Here is a 15,014-nt window from a genome sequence, read left to right as displayed (position 1 = left end):
AAGATGGCGGAGGGGCGCGCCCCCCGCGCTGGGGCTGACGGGAAGAAGTTCGAACGGCGGAGGCGGGCGGGTCGTGGCGCGCCGGCGGCGCGGGTGGGCCGAGGAGCGCGGGCGCCGCGGCGGGCGTCATGGCGGAGGAAGCGCCCGAGGACGCGCCCGAGGACGGCGCGGCGCGGACCCTGCCCAGCCTCAGGCGGCTCTCCCGGGCTCTGCCCTTCGGACGGAGCCATGGCCGCCTCATTGTGCCAGCGCTGTGCTCTCAGGTACGGGGAGGCACGGGTGGTGGCACCTTCGTGTTCCCTCCGTGTCCCCTGAGCCGCGCTGCGCCGCCCGGGAAAGTCAAACTTGAACCTTATTCCTTTTGTTTTGTTTCCCCGCTAGGAAAAGGCGGACCCGCAGAAAACAGCGCTCCTGCTGCGGAAAGCCTGGACGCTGTACAGCGTGACCCCTCTGTACGGCTTCCGCCGCGCCCGCCTCAGGGACTACGCGCGGCTGCTGGGCGCCTTCATCGCCGCCGAGAAGCAGAAGGGGCTGGCGGTGGAGGTGGGCGTCGAGCTGGACGTCAAGGTGGCCCTGTCCAGCCTTGCCGACATCAGGGGCAGCGAGCTGGACCAGGCTGCCCTCCTCGTGCAGGTGAGGGCGCTGGTTTTGTTGTGATGGAACGTTCTGTCTTGAAAGGAAGCCCCGGAGTTGAACCTTAGCTGTGTGGAATAGCTAGTGAGGCATCCACTGTGGTTTAATGAAACTGAATCGTGTCTATTTTTAAGTGAAACTGAACACTTATAGGCTTAAGCTGTGCCAGGGCAGGTTTAGGTTGGACATTAGGAAGAATTTCTTTACAGAAAGGATGATTAGACATCGGAATTGGCTGCCCTGGGAGGTGGTGGCATCACCGTCCCTAGAGGTGTTTAAGTTAAGACTGGATGTGACACAGTCAAAAGCCTGATCTAATGACAAGGTTGAGCTTGGTCACAGGCTGGACTTGATGGCCTCAGAGGTCTTTTTCAGCCTAATTGATTCTGTGATCTCCCCTAAGCAATGCATACAATAAAGAGCAAGTTTGAGTTCAACTTTTTAACAGCATCTATATAGTTAAACAGCAGAAATATCTATCTATATTATACAGTACAACTATACATAGCAATCTCTGTCTGATGTTTTAGCTCAGCAGTCAATTTACTGCCAGGACTTGGATGGGTTATTTTTCTTCCTGGATAAAGCATAATCCCACTTCCTAGCCGAACTTAATATTTCTGAAATGCTTTGCTTCAAGTGGAATGTGCTACTGAAATGTCAGGTTCATTGCGGCAACGGTTGTAGGATGTACCATGGGAGTTAAGCAGCAGAAACTCAGATCTCAGGACTGTTCCTAAGGAATTTAAAAGTGCTTTTTCTGCTGTTTTCAACATAATTGCATTCAGCTTTTAGAGATGTCATGGATAGACTGAATAATTGTACGTGTTTGACACAAGGCAAAAAAAACCACTTGTAAAAAAGTCCTAAAACTTTAAATCAGTATCTGTTTTTAGCTGATGAAAAAAAAAAAAAGCCATACTTGCTTTGCAGCATTGCAATGCTTCTTCTCCCCATCGCAGCTCTCCTCGAGGTCACGAAGCTCCTCCAGGAACTCTGAGGACAAACCCGTGTGGTTGGGCTGGTTCTGCTCCGTGTTTGGAGACGAGCTTTCCGAGAGCGTGCCCGAGCACTTCACCTGCCTGCCCCTGTTCCTGAGCCACGGCGCCGAGAGCTACACGGCCCTGGTGGGCAGCTGGTTCCAGAAGACTTTCGACTGCTGCTTCCGCCGCCTGGCCATCAGCCCCCTGAACCTCAGCTGGATGGTGGCCATGTGGGCTGGCTGCAAGCTGGACAGAGCTGCCTCTGCCGTGGAACTCGTCTTCTCCGTGCCCCGCCTGGCGCAGCCGCTGGATATTTCCTACGCCATCCACCCGGAGGACGCCAAAGCTCTGTGGGACACGGTGCAAAAAACGCCAGGAGAGATCACCCACGAGGAGGTGGATGTCTTCATGGACTGCCTCTATGCTCACTTCCACAGGCACTTCAAGATCCACTTGTCAGCTGCGAAGCTGGTGAAGATTTCCACAGCCGTTGCCTCGGCACACTGTGATGGGATTGTAAAGGTGAGGCCCTTAGTAGCAGGTTGTTCTAATGCTGGCCAAATTAAACAGCTGTACCTGAAAGTCTCATGGTTCTTTTGCATGATTTCCTACAAGGAATCGTTACACCCTCAGCTTTTACTAGTCATACTTAGCTTTAGAGGGGGGGCAGCTGCCAGCACAGTGTTATATTACTGTGTTGCAGCAGAAGCTATGTGCCTGGGGCAGAAATAGGTGTATTAGCTGTGGTATGAACAGGAAAGTTTCTTAGGCCATAAAAAAGTCATTTTGGACTTAAAAAGATCCCAAACTTCACAAAAAGTTCCTAGCTTTCTAGTATTGTAGTTATTAAGACATAGGCAGAAACCTCCTTCACATGTAAACCTTTTCATAAAGGTGCTGGTCTTTCTACAGAGGTTATCTCCAATATCCTTCAAACCACAGAATATTAATTCTTCAAGCAATACAGTATTTTCTTCTGGGTTAAAGAACAGTTTGTGTAAATGCAGTTGTTTAAAATTAACCTATGATGGCACTTGACACATTGTGCAAATGCAGTTGTTTAAATTTACCCTATGATGAGGAGCACATTGCTTGCTTTTATCTGTAATAGCTTAAAACTGCCTGAAACAACTTTTCCTGTTGCAGTTAAGTACACAGAGATATCTCAGGCTTTCTGAAGGGTGCTCCTGTGGAATGTGTGCTGTGTAAATTCAGATATGGCTTTTCATAATGGGATAGGATTCAAGTCATATGCAGTATGGGAGAAGTAAAGCAACAACAGAGCAGCTGAATAAACACACAGAACACTTGGTAGTTTCCTTCCAAGCAGGGCTTCAGAGTGTGGAAATCTGGCAAATGCAATTGTTGCTTTGACAGGCTTTTTTCTCTTTTTTTTTTTTTGCAGATTCTACACAGCCAGTACCTGCCTGGAGTGCTGATGCTACTGACTGAACTTGCAATCTCTCAGATACAGTGAGAGCCATTTCAGTAGCTCTTCATACTCAAAAGGCTTTCTGTTTGGACAGTCTGTGCTGAGAAACCCCCAGCCTCACTCCTGCAGCATCTTCTTTCCTCTCATTCTGGCTGACTTTGGACAGACTGTAACTCCAGTACTTGGCTGTGTAATTCCATGCACAGCAAAGTCAAGCAGACATTTGGCCCTGAAGAAGGGCTGCAGTGCAAACTTGTGGCAGCTTCCTGAGCAGCTTTGTTTTCTCACCGTCACTGATTTCATTTATGAGCAGGTATCAGCCCAGAGACAAACAGTGCAAGTTCTTGGTGCAACTCCCTGGCAGGTATTTCTGTTGTTTCCAAGTTGGTTTTCACTGGACAGCCTAAGCTATGCAGACCTTGCCTAAACTGTGACTACTCTTGGGCTACCCTAAATGGAAAGTTCAGCACACCTGAGAAAGGGTGCATGCTGTACAATCCAGGGCAGAAAAATCCAGGTTTCTAACTCCGTTTTTAGCTTGTTAAGGGTACTTGGTAATGGTGATAGTGTTCATTTATGTTCCAGTTGGGCATGAAATTGGACATGAGGCACTTGTCAGCCTGCTGGTCCTCCCCGGCACATTGATAGATAGGAAAGTGAGGATAGGAAAGTGTGGATAAACTTGATAGTTACTGGGCTTTGTCCTGATGTTTGTAACCTTGGATATAATCCTGTAGGCCAGAGAGCACTCAGGGTTGGAGCTGTGTGCTAGAATTTGATGTTGGATCCCCCCCTTCTGAAGCAGGTAAGAGGTCAGAGGGACATTTAAGGAACAGAAAGTAGCACCTGCTGAGAGATTTTTGTAATACAGTACTAAATAAAGAAAATCTTCTCCATCTTTTTTCTCAAGGAAAGACCACCACTGTCTAATTAAATATATCCTTGCATGGAGCTTATTTCCAATTACAGCTTACCTGACCAAACCACCCTTTGTTACTTATTAAATGCTTCTGGGAGCTGATTTGTACCATGACCTTCTCCTAAATAGGGGTGCAAGTTTCCTTTCTCTTCCCAGTGTAAAACTGCCTAACACATGACATAACTGCATGCCTAGTTCCCAACCTGTTTCCAGAATAAAACAAAGAAACATGCACTTGGTTTCAGATTCTTTACTAGTTGAAGATGGATTTTTTTTGCATGATAAGTCTGTAATTCTTACCCTGGTAAAAGCAGCTAAGTGATCTTCTGAAGGTCCTGACAGCTCAATAGCTACTTAAACTATCACTTCTGGTGCTTTAGTTTTCTTATTAGAAATATCTCAGACAAAGTTTGCTCTCTGGAGTCAGAAGAGCACTAGACAAAGGAGTAGAAGGTCTGGAAATAACTGGCACCTGGATTTGGTTTGAAAATAGGACTGTTACACCCAGGGCTAAGTTTTAAATCTAATGCTCAGCTCTTTCCAACAAATTTGCATAAATAATCTCTAAAAACCTAAATTCTTATAGCCTCTTTTAACCCCTTCCTTTTGTTATCCTCATCGTTAAATGAGCAGAGATGAGATTTAGCAGATAGCACAGATACTTCCTTCCACAAAAAGCTGGCTCAGAGTGATGTGAAGGGTAACAAGAAACAGCAGAGTTTTAAGCCTGTTTTACTGGAATTTATCTAGGGAAAAAACCTCCTCCAGCATCTCTGTCCATATAAACCACAGAAAAACACCTCCCACTGCTTTCCTTCACCCCAAGGAACAAACCAAGAACAGCGTAGAAGAAATTTATTAAGATAGCACTATTTATACAAGTTACTCATGCTAGAAAAAAGCATAAATGATACATGTAAACATTTGTTTACAGAATACTTGTTTTCCTTGTAAAGGTGCAAATGATCTCCATATGTAAACACAATAATACCGACCTTTAGGGGGGAAGGGGTTTTTATAAAAGTTTTAATGTCCCATTTATGACTGTAGTGTATTTTTTACTATATTCAAGCACATTAAAGTCTGAGTCACATGAATCAAACGATGAAGTTAAAGAACTTAAGGTGTCAGCACTGCCTTTTTCATCTCAAGAATTTACAGTCCTCTTTTTCAAAATGAAATTTAGTAAAGGTCCACAGTTAGATCAGGTGCAAAAGGTCATTCTTCCATACTCAATAGAAATTACAGTAAAAACAGAACTGTTGAGTCTTGAGTTCTTCCCTGCTCTCTCCCCACTCCTGGGTGACCCCACAGTTATTCACAGTGCCAGAAAACAGCCCTTCCCCTCCAAACTCTTAAAAATGAGCCTCACACCTTTCCCTGCTCTAACCACACACAGGCAAAGTGCACAAAAACCACTCAAAGAGAGGGATCCATCCATCAGGGTCAGGAATTCTACAGACACAGACAAGAGGGCAGCTGAGCTGAGGCTGGTCTGAGGTTTTTTTTCCCCAGCAGGAAGGAGCTGGCTGTGGGTCTGCCCTTCCAGCAAGAACACAAGAAGTGGGTATCAGAATGAACAGATGATACCTGCACCCTGCTTCAGACAAGAACTGATATCAAACAGGCAACAGGAGGAAAAAGGCTTTTAAAAGTGAGCTAGATTTAAGTTCTGTCAGTGGTTGCAGGATAAAGTACCAGTGTGGGTGTAGCCAAACTGTATTCCACACCCAGCTGCATTATTTGACATTATTCCTGGGAGTGGTGGGTCCTTGGTAACAGCTGGGAGCTGGGTGCAATGTTCTGTCCTCACAAAGTGACAGCTGCACCCAGCCTAAGGGGGGGTCATGTCTGCCAGTGGGCAGAGCCCTATCAGGGACTCCCCAAACATCCTATGACTCAGGATTCCATCATTTCACTGGGAAATCCCTCGCTCTGGGGGAGGGATTCAACATTCCTGCCTGGATTTGAGGGTCCATGATCTAGGGGTTTGGGGACCTGGACACAACAACCACCACTGGACATCCAAAGAAGGACCAGGCCTTTCCACAGGACCAGTGCTTTTAACAAGACCTCATCCATCACTCTAACAGGACTGCAACCACTGCTTAATCAGGACTGGTTTTAAGCCACTCTTTGTGTATTCATTGCATTTATCGTCATCTCTCTATTGAATTGCAACTCTGACTTGAAATCTCTCACAAGGTCTTTCTGTGGGGTTAATTCCTCCCCTGCTGGTTCACCTTCAAACCAGCACAGGTTCACACACAGGGGAGAGGAGAGGAGAGAAAAGCTGAATTTTTGTACAGTAAAAAGGCAGTGCTTGAAATCCTTTTCCTCTCACCCTTTTTGGGCACTTCACCGATTCAGCTGAGCGATGAGAGTTCCAGTTCTGAAAAGATACTCAGGGCAGCCATCCTCACAGCTCTCCTGTCCTCTAAGAGACCCCAAATCATACCACAAGGGTTGGAACCACAGCAGCTGGCAGGACACAGCCCTGCCCAAACCACCAGCTGGTCGAAATGCAAGTCACACATATACATATATATATATAAAATACATATATATATGCACAGACAGATGTATATAAAAAGCTGAAATCATCGCTGTGAGCAATACAAAGGAAATACATGATACAAATCAAATGAAAAAATAAATATACTCTGTGCACAGAAAAGCTTCTGTGCAAAGGTGGCACCTTGCAGGTCAAGTAATTTTTTTTTTTTGAAGCTCTCTGTAAATAAGGCAAAAGCAATGTTTTCTGTATCACTTTTTTTCCTCTTTCGCCCACCAAACAGCTGCCACATCCACTGCTCCCACAGCAGGAGGGACAGCAGGAATCCCTCCTCCTGGCCAGACTCCCAGTACAAAGTGTATAGGCTCTACATCAGCATCCTTTTAGGCTACAACAACTGTTACAGTTTGGTTTATTCCAAAAATGTAGAACTATTTAGAAAAAATACGGACATAAGCAACACTTCTACTTTTGTCCAGTGGTTCCCTGGAGTCTGACAACGTGGTCTCCCGCGGGGCACACTCTCACAGAAGTCAGTTTTTGTAATTCCATAGAAAGAGTTCACCGACAAAGAGTTACATTGGAGCTAGACCGTGCATACTAGAGCTGCAAAGAGGTCCAGTGTCAACAAGTCTCTTCAGTTTGTTTTTTCTAGGAATGAGAAGGCAGGGGACTCCCTCCCTCTGGAAGCTTACCATATATGAGATTCACAGTGTGTCATTTTGATAACTCCCACGCCTCCGCCCAGCCGCCGGTAGTTCATCCCGCCGTACAACCTGCAGAGACAACATTCCAGAGTCACACATCCTGCTCCATGGGGACACCAACCTCTGGGAGCTGCCATGGCAAACGCTGAACCATCTTTAATGTCTGCTTAAAGTGAAGAAGAGCTTGTGGAGCACCCATCTCACACACTTCATAAGTAAACAGCTGTATCTGCTCGTGCCTTCCTCTCAGAACAGAAACTGCTGCTTGATTTAACACCAAATTTCTGTTAAATAAATACTTCCTGCTCCCTGTCTGGTAAGAAAAAGAAATTTGTAAACTGTAGCTGACCTTAAGCTAGGTTTTGGGTGTCACAGGACTAGGCTTAGTCCTCCTAATTCAACTAATTTAATTTGTATGTCTAAACCCCTACATTCAGCTGAGCCAACTGAGATATAACACATCCCAAGCACCATCTGCTGACTGCAATGGTGTCTGCATTTCACAGGGATACCAGATCCCTACAGATTGCAGCTGCCTGTTCCCCTCTATGCCACTGGAGTCTGCTGGCAGGAACAGGAGAAGCAAGTTCTCCAAACAGCTTTGTTAAAGCCAAATTGTAGCAGAATTGTTTCTCAGTCAAGCTGCACAAATAAAAAATATCTTCAAGATACAAAAGAAAGGGGTGACCACGGAAGCTGGTCACCTATATTGAGTTCAGTGGAGGAAAAAACTGATAGTTTTTTCAAGCTAATAATACCTTGAATAATCTCCCAAGCTGTGTGAATGCCTTCCAGGCAGTCACTCCTAACTCTGGACTCACAGGGAGCAGCTGAAACCATTCCACCAAGGAATCTGATGTATGTACCACTCTCTCCTCAACTGGTTTCCTCAGCAGTTCAAAAGGTCCTGTGGGCCCATGGCTCACCAAACCAAGGGAAATTCCTCCATTGCTGCTATGACAGCCATTCTTATCAGTGAAGGGTTAAATTACTATAATCACTAGTAAGAATAAGGACATTGATTTATTTCTATTCCCCACCCTTGCCAGATCACCACAGCAGCAAAAATAGCCACAGGTGCTTGATACTTCATGCTAATTACATTTGGGAATAAATACACAAGCAATTGTTTTCAAGTATAGTTATGACTAGAAAGGCTATTTTTCCTCTTTCTTTTCTGCTCAGCATATATTTTGATCAACAACTTCATATTATTTGTCTCAGCTTGGAGATTCTTCCAGTGGCTGAATCCTGCTGATTTAAAGGGGAATAACATCATGTGCTTGAAGTGTTTCAGCTCCTCCAGAAGGATTCAGAAATCACTGCCTCACACTGAAAGCAAGAAGTGATCAGGCCAAATTCTACATGGTGGCTGTGAATTCCTTCTGCTAAGGACAAGCTCAGTTTTACTGGGATGCAGGAGAGACTCAGCCCAAAATGAACAGAAGGGGCATGGTGAGATATTTTTCAAAATGTGGTTCTTTCTTGCAAGGCAAGAATCCAGAATGGGAATGCTGTGATGGCTCTACCCCACACAAGTTCTCTGTTATGGTGTGTACCACATTCCTAATTTTCCTGGGACAGCTCCAGCTGGATTTCACTGTCTGATTGTCACACAAACTCAAGTTACCTCCACGTGTTGGCATCTGGATCAAACACCTCAATGGTCTTCAGGTACGTTGTGCCATCAAAGCCCCCCACTGCCATCAGCTGTCCATTCACCACAGCCAGGCCAACCTGCAAAACAGCCACTACTTAGCTGGGATGTACTCAAAAGAAGGTTTAAAATGAAAATATTAATGAAAGTATTTAATAACCGTGTTTGGTGAAAGGCAGTCTGCAGGAGAGGGTTGGGATTTTTTTTCTTTAGGGCATGGCACAAATTAAATACCCTAAAAAATGAGACATGGAAAGTTAAATGTGTATCTCAGATTAGAGAATCTCTCAAAGAAACAGCAGAGGGTTCCCCTTAGTGCCAGCTACAAGAAGTAGAACCATCTGAGTGATGATAAATACATGAGAATCTAAACCTTTTCCATACAAAACTTATGTTCTGGACTGAAATTTTTCCCCAAGAAAGAATATCTACCAGCCCACAACACTTGGTTAAAGTAGCAGAATCACAGGAAAGCCCCTGGTCCCAAACCTCTCAGGTTAGGGCTTGGACCATCTGTAAGCACTTTGGCCTCCAGACTTTCTATTTAATCTTTGAAATCACTGAAACATCAAAACGTGGAGTATAACAAAGTGGAAAATGTGGAGTATAACAGAAAAAAGGGAAGGTACACATTGTAAAATGGTCCCTGTTTGGCTTTGAGGAAGTCAGGTGAGCTGCAGACACAGGTGCATGTGTTTAGCAGTTTCTGTAGAAAGCAAATACAGAAGCAGCTGATAAAAAGTCACTGTCTAATGAGAAACTAAAGTGCACAGTGTTGGACAGCTCACTCTGTGCTTGGAGAACAGAAATAAATATGTGTTCCCTGCCTCAAAAACCAGTGGTTGCTCAAACTGTGATTCATACCTGCCTCACCAGACACTGAACACTAACTCACAGACAGAACTCATCCTCTCCTTACCACATAATCCAATATCTAATGATAAACACCCAGATCATTTCCATCTCCCAGCCATGATGGCTGCTGAAAACACTGCATAACCTGTTGTTCACAAGAAATCACCACGATCAGCAGTGGATGGGAACTTGCTGTCACTCACAGCACTGAGGAGGAGAGGCACAGCCCAAGTGAAAGCCCAGGAGCCCTGTTCCCACACATGCCTCAAGGCAATGACAGTCTGCTGGGAATGTGTATCTGAACACAGGCTAACCCAGTTTCCCAGCTTTTTCCTCTCAGCAAGTGGGTGTTTTCACTTCCTAATTCATCCAGAGACATCCAGGTACTAATTTGATAGTGTTCTTTGATGGTATTTCATACCAGGTACAGCTATGTCACCTAAAAGCTCCTCTGCTTCAGGCTTAGTTGACTGCATACAAGCCCCAAAAATATTTAAAAACACCCTCAAATGTCTCATTTCCCCATCCTAAACAGCTGTGTGTGGCATGACTTGGCTATCTCTGCACCCTCTAGAGAGTTTTTTGCAAACTTTTTCCCTCACAGAAAAGAGGTGAAGATGCAGAGGAGGAAGCAGGAGAGTCTCATGAGAAGACTGACACTTCACCGTGTGCTCTCCCCACAACAACAGTGACAATGACACCCTGCCCTGTGCCCTCTGTCCCCACATGGTGACAGGTGGCAAGGATGAGCCCACCAAGCCCCACCTGATGCCTGGAGGGGCTGCCTAGAACAGAGGGTAGGCAGTGTTAAAGGAGTAAAGTAGGGATTTATTAAAGAAATAAAGTAGGGATTTGTTAAAGGCCTTCAAAGGATACACCTTGGGCAGTACAAGAGCCCAAAAGTGGCTCTACCAAAGATGGACCCTGGGTCATCAGTTTTCCCACTTTTGTAAGTTTTGGTCTATTTCCATCTTGGGGTTCATTGTCCAATTCTAGCTCCAGGTGATGCAGTCCCATCCTCCCAGTTTGCTCTCCTCAATTTGCTGTTTACACTTTTTGGGCCTGCAACGGTATCCTTGGTTCTGGGGCTGGAAAATGATTGTTTTGTTTAAACTGTGAGGAGAACTTACCAACACTTTATCTGGAGTTCAGAGTTATAAATTAACACAGTGCAGAATCTGGAAAATGTGTGTGAGAAAAACAGAAATTTCTACAGACACTGAAGGATCTGATCTGCAGCCTTGGAAGAAGCTTGGATTGATGTAAAAGTACAATACACAGACATTAAGCAGAAAAATCACAAACTTATGTTTCTGTAGTTGTAAGAGTACGCTTTAAATAAATGAGAAACTGTATTGATAAGATGGTGAAGGGTTTGTAATGTAAGGGTGTGGTTGTATAGAATAAACTAAGAGCTTAGAAGTTATGAGAATGTGCAAGTGAGACAGAAGCTCTTGGATAAAAGTATCTACAGTGCAGGAGAAGTAAATAAAGAAGTAAATAAAGGTGATAGGTTAGAAAAGCAAAATAAATTCTGTGGCAACTGTCTATTGGGTTAGAAAGTTCTATATTGCTTGTAACAAAGAACCTGTGACTATTCTTGGCACATGGCAAATGCTTCCTCCTCTAAAACCTCATGGGCTCTGAGACGGATGTTTATCTGAGCAATAAATCATTCTTAGCTTGAAAATAGCCCCATCCCTTCATTTCTAAAGGCAACAATGACAGGAAAACATGGAATGTAAAACCTGAGGCATCACTCACCCCGCTGCGCCGGGATGTCATGGCCACCACGGGGGACCACTGGTTGGTGCGTGGGTTGTACCTCTCAGCACTGCTGAGCTCTGTGGTGTCATCCCTGCCTCCCACAGCATAGATCATGTCCTGGTACACAGCACAGCCCAGGTGCTTCCTCCTGGTGCCCATGGGGGCTATGGTGTGCCAGCGGTTCTCCTGGGGGTTGTAGCGTTCCACTGCCGAGGGAGGAAAGGGGTGCGGTCAGCAGGGTTGGCAGGCAGTGGGGAGAGCACTTTGGACCTGATTTCCACACACCAAAAATGCCATAAACCCATTTGTTCTCTCTTTTCCAAAGCCATGAACCCATTGTTCTCTTTTCCTCCAAAGCCATGAACCCATTTGTTTTCTCTTTCCTTCCAAAGCCATGAACCCATTTGTTCTCTTTTCCAAAATCATGAACCCATTTATTCTCTTTTTTCTTCAGAGCCATTGTCATGGGATGACCGCTTTTATCCCAATATCGTGTATTATGTCTGGCAGCTGTGTTTTTTTCTCTCTCTCTCTCTCTTTTCACCCCCCCCCCCCCCCGGCCGTCTTGCCGCGGCGGGGCGGGGAGGGAGGAGGGAGGGGGACTGGGTGTACTTTGGCTTTTTGCTTTTGGCTTTTGGCTGCTTGGCTGGCTGGCCTGCTTGCTTCTGCTTGCTACTTCGCTTGCTTGCTGCTGCCTTAGCCCTAGCTGATAGCTGCCTTTTTTCCCTTTGCTGCTTTCTGCGCTGTTTTTTTTTCCCTTTTCTTTCGTCCTCTCTTTCTTACCCTCCCCTGAAGATACTGGACCGGCTCCGGACCTGACCTGGGACGTCCGGCGGGACCTCCGGAGCCTGCGAGAGACACTCGGCACCCTCCACAACACTGACTGGTTTTCTTTTCTTTTCTTGTGTTGGGGAGTGTTCTTTTGTTATTTGCCAATAAATAGGTTTTGTTTTCCACTTTGCTCCTCCAAGGAATTCCTTCCCGAACCCGGTATTGGGGGGGGAGGGGTGGTTGGAGATTTCCCCTAATTTGTCCTAAACCAGGACATCCTTCTTGGTGCATTGGCCGGGAAAGAAGGCCAAAGACAGTGGAAAACAAACCTATAACAATAATATTTTGGTTTTGGTTGTTTGGTGGGCATATTGGTAATTCAGAATGTCATTTGGGGTGGAAGCTTGCCGGTATTTCTGGTCCCTAGGGGTTTTTGAAGCTTTAATATCTTTGTGGTCCCTAGGGTTATTTCCTTACCCAAAAATAGCTCTTGTGTTGTCCCTAATAAGTAGCTTTTGTAAGCGGGGGGCACTAACCAGAATAGTCATTGGGCTGGTCTTATGTGTGTGGATTTGTCGGATAAAAATGCTGGACTTTGTTTCAGGAATGTATGGATTGTTGTCATGGCTGTGTACTCAGTTTGTTTGGGGAGAAGAAGGCGAAGGGGCTTCTCAGCTTTTGTCTTCCTTCTCCTCCAAATTGTTGACGTCTCTATTAGGAAATGTTGAATTTCCCCTGAGTTTAAAAGAAACCATCTTTCTGGCATTTAATTTATTAAGCCTTTTCTATACTGTCTGGAGTGTATATAAAATGAAAGCCGAGATTTCTAGAGGGGTTAGAGAGACTCCTGATTCAGGAGTAAAACAAAGCAGGAAAAATCTTGACTGGAGTGGGAAATGGGAGGATATGGGCCAGACTTTAAAGGAATTCTCTGATCCTATAGACTGGGACTTTCCATCCGATCAAATTCAGAACCCAGTCGAGGTGGCAAAGTATTTGAGGGAGAAGTGCCATGGTAATACTAAGGAGGAAAGGATTACTGCAGTGAGCTGGGCCTTGGCGTTTGTTTACCGTACTCTGCTAGATACTGTGGAGCAGCAGATAGCAGAAAGGGAACAGGGAGATAAGTTAGTTACTATCCCAGTGACCCAGGCTGCAGCTAACATCCCAGGCTCCAGGCTAGCAGCTGGATCAGACAATAGGCCCCAACCCATGGCTGTTGCAGCTAATACAAGAGGTGGAAAGTGTAAAGACAAGACCGATCGAAAGGTGGAAGATGATGATGATGATGCAGGAGAAGGACCCTCACCAAAATCAGAGGCCACATCAAGGGGCACAGATTCTGGAGCTAATACTGACTCCTTTTCTCTGAAGGACCTCAGAGGCCTAAGAAAGGATTACAGACGACAACCTGACGAATCTATAATTAGTTGGTTAGTCCGCCTCTGGGATGCTGCAGGGGAGGTTACGATTTTGGATGGTACTGAAGCGAGGCATTTGGGATCCCTGTCGCATGATACTGTCATCGATCAAGGTATGATGAGCAGGGCTAGCCCTCACAGCCTCTGGGAACGGGTCCTGGAGAGTGTAGCACAAAGATACTTATGTGCCGATGATCTCTATATGCAGCAGACACGGTGGAAGACCATAGAACAGGGGATCCAACGCCTGAGAGAGATGGCGGTGGCAGAGCTCATTTTCTCAGATGATATAACAACTAGGAATCCGGACCTGGTACCATGCACACCTGTAATGTGGAGGAAACTTGTGCGACTTGGGCCACCTGAATACGCTTCTGTCCTAGCAATAATGAAGCGGGATGATACATATGAGACTGTGCTTGATATGGCGAAGAAGCTTCGAGTGTATGCAGATGCTGTGCATGGACCAACTCATGCCAGAATTGCAGCAGTGGAAACCCAACTGCGAAAACTAGAGGACAAAATAGAGGAGAATCATAAGAAACTCCGGGAAGAGATTAAGGAGGACCTTATTCAAATCTCGGCTGTGCAAATTAGAGGCCCTGGTATCCAACGCTGGCGCTCCTTTGATGGGGAGAGAAGGTACACCCCACGGGCTGAGTTATGGGCCTTTCTGCGTGAGTCTGGAGAAGACATGAGGAGATGGGATGGAGAACCCACCGCTGCTTTGGCACAACGGGTGCGTGATTTGAAGAGAAGAGGAAGTATCACCAAAAAGAGGGCAGCTCCGGTTGCTCGCAGCCGAGATGTTGAGTATGACGATGACCTGTCCGATCCACTTGAAGGAACTTCTAAGGCATACGTCCAAGGAAAGAAGGACAATCTGGCTTAGAGGGGCCCTGCCTCTAGCCAGGAAGAGGCACGGGAAAATCGGGTTTTTTGGAAGGTGTGGATCAGATGGCCTGGCACATCAGAGCCACAAAACTATGAAGCATTGGTTGACACTGGATCACAGTGTACCTTAATGCCATCAGAACACGTGGGGACAGAACCTGTTTCCATTGCTGGAGTGACGGGGGGATCACAACAGTTGACTTTGTTGGAAGCTGAGGTGAGCTTGACTGGGAAGGAGTGGCAGGAACATCCGATTGTGACTGGTCCAGAGGCTCCGTGTATTTTGGGCATAGACTTCCTCCGGAACAGCTATTACAAAGATCCTAAGGGATTCAGGTGGGCTTTTGGAATAGCTGCAGTGGAGATAGAGGGTATTAAACAATTGAATACCTTGTCTGGACTATCAGAGAGCCCATCTGCAGTAGGACTCTTGAAGGTAGAGGAGCAACGAGTACCAATT

The 15,014-nt window shown here is 45.8% G+C and overlaps 2 protein-coding genes across 3 annotated transcripts in view; one reads left to right on the top strand and one right to left on the bottom strand.

Annotated features, from left to right (window-relative positions):
* The first annotated feature begins 128 nt into the window (after nucleotides 1–128).
* On the top strand, nucleotides 129–4,066 carry CENPL (centromere protein L). The gene is made up of 4 exons (XM_054286080.1): nucleotides 129–263; nucleotides 382–633; nucleotides 1,596–2,138; nucleotides 3,022–4,066. Exons 1-4 carry the CDS (start codon nucleotides 129–131, stop codon nucleotides 3,091–3,093), a joined length of 1,002 nt encoding a protein of 333 aa, XP_054142055.1. The 3' UTR covers nucleotides 3,094–4,066.
* A 214-nt stretch (nucleotides 4,067–4,280) lies between these two features.
* KLHL20 (kelch like family member 20) overlaps nucleotides 4,281–15,014 on the bottom strand; it is a 33,713-nt gene continuing 22,979 nt past the window's right edge. For both annotated transcript variants that reach the window (XM_054285714.1, XM_054285713.1), the window contains 3 exons: nucleotides 11,466–11,674; nucleotides 8,820–8,926; nucleotides 4,281–7,258 (listed from right to left, as the gene is read on the bottom strand). In XM_054285714.1, coding sequence (XP_054141689.1) covers nucleotides 7,174–7,258; nucleotides 8,820–8,926; nucleotides 11,466–11,674 — 401 coding nt within the window. In that variant the 3' untranslated portion in view covers nucleotides 4,281–7,173. The remainder of the gene's footprint in view (nucleotides 7,259–8,819; nucleotides 8,927–11,465; nucleotides 11,675–15,014) is intronic.

Source organism: Melozone crissalis, unplaced genomic scaffold (assembly GCF_028551555.1).
Source record: "Melozone crissalis strain CALT ecotype California unplaced genomic scaffold, PUWL_Pcris_2 ptg000045l_1, whole genome shotgun sequence".
NCBI lineage: Eukaryota > Metazoa > Chordata > Aves > Passeriformes > Passerellidae > Melozone > Melozone crissalis.
Note: the sequence above shows the minus strand (reverse complement) of the source record. Positions and strands in the feature narration are given on the sequence as shown.